General features: G+C 60.0%; 1 protein-coding gene across 2 annotated transcripts in view; it reads left to right on the forward strand.

The window, feature by feature from the left end:
* Positions 1-2,124, forward strand: part of DNAJB6 (DnaJ heat shock protein family (Hsp40) member B6) — a 69,555-nt gene extending 67,431 nt beyond the window's left edge. For both annotated transcript variants that reach the window (XM_049642190.1, XM_049642189.1), the window contains one exon: positions 734-2,124. In XM_049642190.1, the coding sequence (XP_049498147.1) occupies positions 734-816 (83 nt within the window). In that variant the 3' untranslated portion in view covers positions 817-2,124. The remainder of the gene's footprint in view (positions 1-733) is intronic.
* Positions 2,125-6,237: the final 4,113 nt, after the last annotated feature.

Below are 6,237 nucleotides of genomic sequence, written 5' to 3' on the forward strand. Positions count from 1 at the left end.
GAGCCCAGGAACACAAGCCCGGCCCACAGCAGGGCTTGTCCCGGCAGACGGGACTCGGGTCTGGCCAGTGCCGGAGGGAGCCTGTCCCCAGGGCGGAGTCAGCCCTGCCGGGTGGGGTGCGAGGGTGCACAGGGGTGTGAGGGCGCACAGGGGTGTGAGGGCCGTGTGGAGGCACAGGGGTGTGGGGGCACGGGCGTGAGGGCCGTGCAGGGGCGAGGGCACAGGGGTGAGGGCTGTGCAGGGGCGAGGGCCGTGTGGAGGCACAAGGGTGGGGAGGCATGGGTGTGAGGGCCATGCAGGGGTGAGGGCTGCGCAGGGGCGAGAGCCTTGTAAAGGGTGCAGGGGTGTAGGGGCACAGGTGTGAGGGCTGTGTAGGGGTGCAGGCTGCCTAGGGGTCCAGAGGCGCAGGGGCGAGGGCCACGTAGGGATGTGGGGGTGCAGGTGTGAGGGCTGTGCGGGGCGCAGGGTGGGGTCGTCAGGGGCAGGGTGAGCAGAGGAGAGCGTGGGCTCAGTGCCGCCCCCTCTGGGCGCGTGGCTCCGATGCTCTTTGAACAACGTCAGAGATGTCACTCTGCGGTTTGAAGGGCCGGTCACGCTGTGGATGTGGCCTGGGGAGAAGCGGGGACAGCCCGACTGTCCCGTGTTAACGTGGGCGAGTGTTTGGAAGCGTTTGCCTCTTGGTGGGGACGCCGCTGCCCTTCGGAGCAGTGTTTCACAAGCCGTGTTTCCTTAGGACTCAAAGAAGGTGGCAAGAGGAAGAAGCCGAAGCAGAGGGACGAGTCCAAGAAGAAGAAATCGACCAAAGGCAAGCACTAGGCGGACTCGCGGCCGCGCGCCTACTGCCGGAGCTGGCGCCCGGCCCGCCCTGTGCTGTAGTGCGTGGCGCGCACGAGTTAGGTAGAGGCACCGCTTGGCCACCGTCCCCACACCGCAGCTTCTCGGCTCGGGGACGGCAGGAGACGGGAGTGACGGTCATGGGCGGAGCCCGTCCGCACTGTCCTCGCGTCTCCGGGCCCCAAATCCGACAGCGGCTCCCCTGAGGGGGTCGGGGACCCGGCTCCTTCCTTCTGACTGGCGAACACGATGCCGACTGCTGAGCTGTTTTGCGTCAGAGGTGTGACTGGTGCAGGCGGGTGATGGAGTGTGTGTCCACGGAATGCCTTTCTCTCTTCCCGGCGGGAGGGTCCTTGGAGCTGGCGCTTAGTTAGGGGCAGGGTGACGTCGTCGCACGTCCTGCATGGAGTCCGCACCCCCAGGGGTCTTCCCTCCGGGTTACGGGGTGTCCCAGCCGCCTCCCTGGGGGCCCGTGGGTGAGTCTCTAGATATAAAGTCATTCCTTAAATTTACCAGAGTTTTAAGCTCCGAGGAGCCCAAACCTGACTTCGGATATTGTTTAGTTTTTGCAAATTCCATCTTTTTCTCTTGGACCCATGATTCTCCTTAGCACATGCACAGGACCCTGCAGGATTTTGTTCAGTAATCCCCTCTCTGCTCTTCGTTTGGGTCATTCTGGGGAGACGCACGGGCGGTATTCACACACACATACACACACACACACACACACACACACACACACACACTCAGATTGGAATGAGGGCGCTGAGGAAAATATTTCAGTTGTAAACATTGGCTCCTCTAAAAACATCGTTTATTTTCCTAGCAGTTTTTTTCTGTCCACTTTCCTGCACTTACTTCTTTGCCTGATCAGCTGCTTCTTAACCCTTTGGTTCTACTGACTCGATCCGTGCCGCGCCTAACCTTTTCTGCGCGCTTCCTGCCCAGGCCTTTCCTCCGTAACACAAGGGCCAGCTCACACCGCTTGGAAATGGGGGCTCGGGGCAGAGCTTTGATGTGGTGTGAGAATGCCGCTGTCGTGAATGTGGCAGCCAGCGGCCCCCGTGGCCCCTGTAGCCGCGTCATGGGCGTCGTGGGTGTGGAAGCCAGAAACGAGTGTAACTTTGCGACTCTGAGATGACTGTTAGGGGAGGGGTGCTTTGTTTTGTTTGGCTTTGGCAGGGAGGTGGTGTGGACTGGTATTACGGCTTACCGTGGAAAATGTACCCATGAAAACATACTGTATTTTAAGTGCTATCAGCAGAAATAAAACGTAAGCGCCGTCTTGGACTGCTGGCTTGCCGTCATCATTAATGTCTGCTAGTACACCGTTATTAGCGATCGGAAAGAAAACCAGACATAATTGTCATTTCAATTATGAAAAATAAAGTGATAATTGGGGCAAGAGCCTGGCTTGGGAGCTGCATTACTGTGAGATGAAATGTTACTTTATTTATTTGTTTTAAAATTTTTATTTATTTTTGAGAGAGAGAGAGAGAGAATGTCAGGGGGAGGAACAGACAGAGAGGGAGACACAGAATCGGAAACAGGCTCCAGGCTCTAAGCTGTCAGTACAGAGCCCGACGCGGGGCTCGAACCCACGAACCACCTGATCATGACCCGAGCTGAAGTTGGACGCTCAACCGACCAAACCCCCCAGGCGCCCCTGAAATATTAAAGACCACACTGCCGCTGACTGACCCTGTGGGAGCCCAGTGGCCTGGCTGGCAGCATGGGGGACGCTGGGGAGGTGGGAGGCATGGGCTGTTGAGACCTCCTGGCTGGGGTTATGTCCTGACCCGGGCCCCGCTGCAGACCACGGGCTTCTGCCCGTGGGCCCCTGGCGGACCTGGAGCCTCTCCCAAGGGCACGTTTGGCTCATGGGTGCATCTCAGGCACTTCCACACCAGCATTCGCTGTCGGTCCCTGGGGAGGGAGGTGGCTCAGCGGGCGCGAAGCAAGTTTCGCAGCCCTTGACCTCACTGCTTCAGCGCCGGTCGCGTGGGGGACAGCGTCTGTGTGGTGGCGTCTTCCAGCCACGCCTGGAACAAGTGTGCCACCCCTGCGGGCGGGCGGCCCACATCCACAGGCCGTCCCCACTAACGCTGCCCTCAGCGAGCAGAGGCCCACTGGCTGGGGGAGCTCGGTGAGTACCTGCTTCCCTGGCGGGGGGGGACCACACAGCTGCCTGGGACGCACGGCGCCCCGAGGGCCGGGGTGGGCTGGCGAGCGTGTGAGCTCACGCCGTCACCCCTGCTCCACCGCCACCCAAGCGGGCTGCCATCCCGGGGGCCTGGGTGCCGGTGCCTGCGCTGGGGCCCGTGCTCAGAGCGGCCCTGCTGTCTGCTGACCTCCCGGAGGGGGCTCCTGGGCGCTGGGCCAACATCAAGGGTGATGGAGGGAGGAGGGGCCCGGCCTCTACCAGCATCCTCATCGAGAGGAGGCCCATTTGGGGACAGGGTGTGTGGGACCAGGTGGGGAGGTGGTCCTGGCCGCGAGGAACCCCCCACATACTCCAGGGCCGTCCGCCCCCCCTGCCCCCACGTTAGCAGGATTAAGGGCTTTGAAGAAGCACTTTAGGTTGGTGCATGTTTATTTTGAAACCTTTGCGTATTCACAGGAAGTTGCACAGGCGGCACACAGGGGTCCCGTGTGGCCTCAGCCGGTCCCCAGAGCCATGGGGCAGCATTAGAACTGGGAAAATGACACGGTCCCCTCCGAGAAAGGTGAGACCGTGACGCTAACAATCACGGTCCCAGGGCTTCTGACTTGGCCCATCCCACCAGGCACAGAACCTTCTGTCTGCTCACTCCTCCGAGGGCGCCTGCCCCCACGTTGCTGGGGCAAGAGTGAGGCCAGGCTCACATGGTGGTCCTCCAAGTAGGCCGTGGAGGCTGGGCGTCCCGTGTCTCCGGGCCTGGAGCTGCGGGGACAGGGCGGCAGGAGACGGCGACCGGGCATAGGGCCCCTTCCCAGGCCTCCCTGGTTTGGGTCTGCTTCGTGCCTGTCCCTCCGGCTCCTACAGACCCTGCTGGCCGGGACCGGCACAGAGGGTCACCGCAAGTGTCCTATTCACTCTCGCCTGCTCCCGGAGAGCTACCTCGTGCTCCCCGCTCCCTGGTGCTCCCCGTGGTGCTCCCCACTTTCCTGTCCCCACCTGCCCCCCCCCACCCCTTTGAAGTGTCATCCACATGGTTCTCAGCTGAATGGGGGATGGCCAAGAGCCCCCTCCCAGGGCTGTGCCCCCTGCAGCTGCCCAGGGGGAAGGTTCTAGAACTTGACGTGGCATGGGTGCTAAAGCAGGTGCCTCCATCTCCTTGTCACCAGCCGAAGCGTCACCGTGGCCCAGCTCGAGACGCGCTCTTGGAGGGGCAGGCTGGCTCCTCGCTGCGCCTGACTCGCCGCTTCTCAGGTGGACACGGACACCATCGATGCTCGTCCCCAAACCAGTCTGGCGTCTGGTCACAAGTTAGGACTGTTCTCACAGGGGCACCGAGGCGGCCACCTCCGGAGGGTCGAGGGGTGTTACCGAAGATGCCCGCCCTGCCCTCCATGCCGCAGCTCTGGCCCCCGCGTGGCTCCTGCGCCCCCGGCCCGGGCGACGGACAGGCTAATCACGGCTGGCAGCAGCCGGTGCGTCAGCCTTAATTCTTTGCCTTTGTCTCTGAGGTTTTTATAGGTTTCGCTTGATCGACAGCATTCATTCTTAGTGAACAAACGGAAGTCAGCTTTTATGGCATGAAAACTGTTGTTTCTCTGACCGGCGAGCCATTACACGGTGACACAGGACCATGAATCTTCCCGTTCCTGAGAGTGAGTTTGATGTACGGGTGGCAGACAGCCGTCTGGTCTGGAAGGGTGGGGCTGCGCTCACAGGAACCCTGGTTTTTCTCTGACTGAGGGCCCGGTTTGGGGACATCCCCTCCCAGCTTGATGGAGCCCAGACGGGAGAGGGCCGGGGTGCGGGGGAGGGGTGGGACCCTCCAGTCCACTGCCTGCTCCCCGTTTCCCTGTCCCGCTCTGCCCCCCCCCCCCCCCCCCCCCCCCACCCTGCTCCCGTGACCGCAGGGCAGCAGGCCCCAGCCCAGCGGCCCTCAGGAGAGGGCAGGGCCCGCCTTCTGTGAGGTCACAGTTCTCAGGGAGGCTTACAGTATAGGGACACCGAGGGCGCTTGGCTTTCTCCTTGTCCTTTTACAAAGGAAGGCCCAGACCTCAGGATGTCCCATACGATTCCCAGAGGCCACAGAGCTGGGCACAGTGGGATCTGGCTGTTTGATGCAAGGCTTCTGCTCCTCCCGAGCAAACCCTAGGCACTGTATCCTTCCCCCCACACGCATTGAGCATGCTCTCTCTCCTCTTTCTTGGTTGGGGTGCTATGAAGACCAATTTTTCCAGGTCCGCTGTGGGTCTGTGAGGTGCATCTTGTATGGAAAATCCTGATAAACGCCTTCCCTTCCCAGGGCTCTGGCTTTTTCCAAGGACAGACCCCACAGTGGCCGACTACTTTCTCTTTCTGGTCTACCAGTGAACTTGGAGATTTTCAGTCTTTTCTTGCAGTCCATCCGCCGAAGCCACATCTCAGGACACCCTGGATCTCATACCACCTGTCCAGAGGGATGCCAGCGTTGATGATTGTGACGAATGTGTGTGTTTAACCAGGGCTGTTCCAGGACTTGGAGTAATTCCAGGGTGCCGGCCTGGGCCTGGTGCGCATGCGTGAGAGACGGCTCAGCAGAAGGCTCTGGCCTATGCACGCCCCATCCCATAGGAGAGCACTGAGGGTCCCCATGTGACGCCAGAAGCGTAGGATATGCCATGAGAGGGAGGTCAGCTTACTCTTAGGGACCAGAGACATTAAAATCCTTTGGGAGAAACTGAGGGGCCATACAGATAGGATGAGAAGGCAACACAACTACTCCACATTCTCGTTTCCCAGGGTAACTGCAGGCCTAATTTCCGGATGACCAACAAAGGCAGGAAACCAGGCCACCCTTCTCTCTTCCTGGGCCAGCTTCTGCCACCAACTCTTTCCAGGTCCCCACTGCCATTGGTCTAGTGGAGGAGAGGCCACCAACAATGGATCAGTCCACCTATCCACCAATGCACCCATCTATCCATCCACCCATCATCATCTGTCCATCCATCCATCCAACCATCCACCCACCCATCATTCATCTGTCCATCTATCCATTTATTCACCCATTATCTATCCATGCACCCATGCATCCATCCATTCATCCACTCATGCATGCATGCATGCATGCATCCATCCATCCATCATTCCACCATCCATCCATGCACCTATCCATTTACTCATCTGTCCATCTATCCATCCACTCATCCATCCACTCACCCACCATCCATCCATCCATCCCATTGTCCATTCATCCATCCATCCACCTA

The sequence above is a fragment of the Panthera uncia genome, chromosome A2, assembly GCF_023721935.1.
Source record: "Panthera uncia isolate 11264 chromosome A2, Puncia_PCG_1.0, whole genome shotgun sequence".
In the NCBI taxonomy this organism is placed as follows: Eukaryota; Metazoa; Chordata; class Mammalia; order Carnivora; family Felidae; genus Panthera; species Panthera uncia.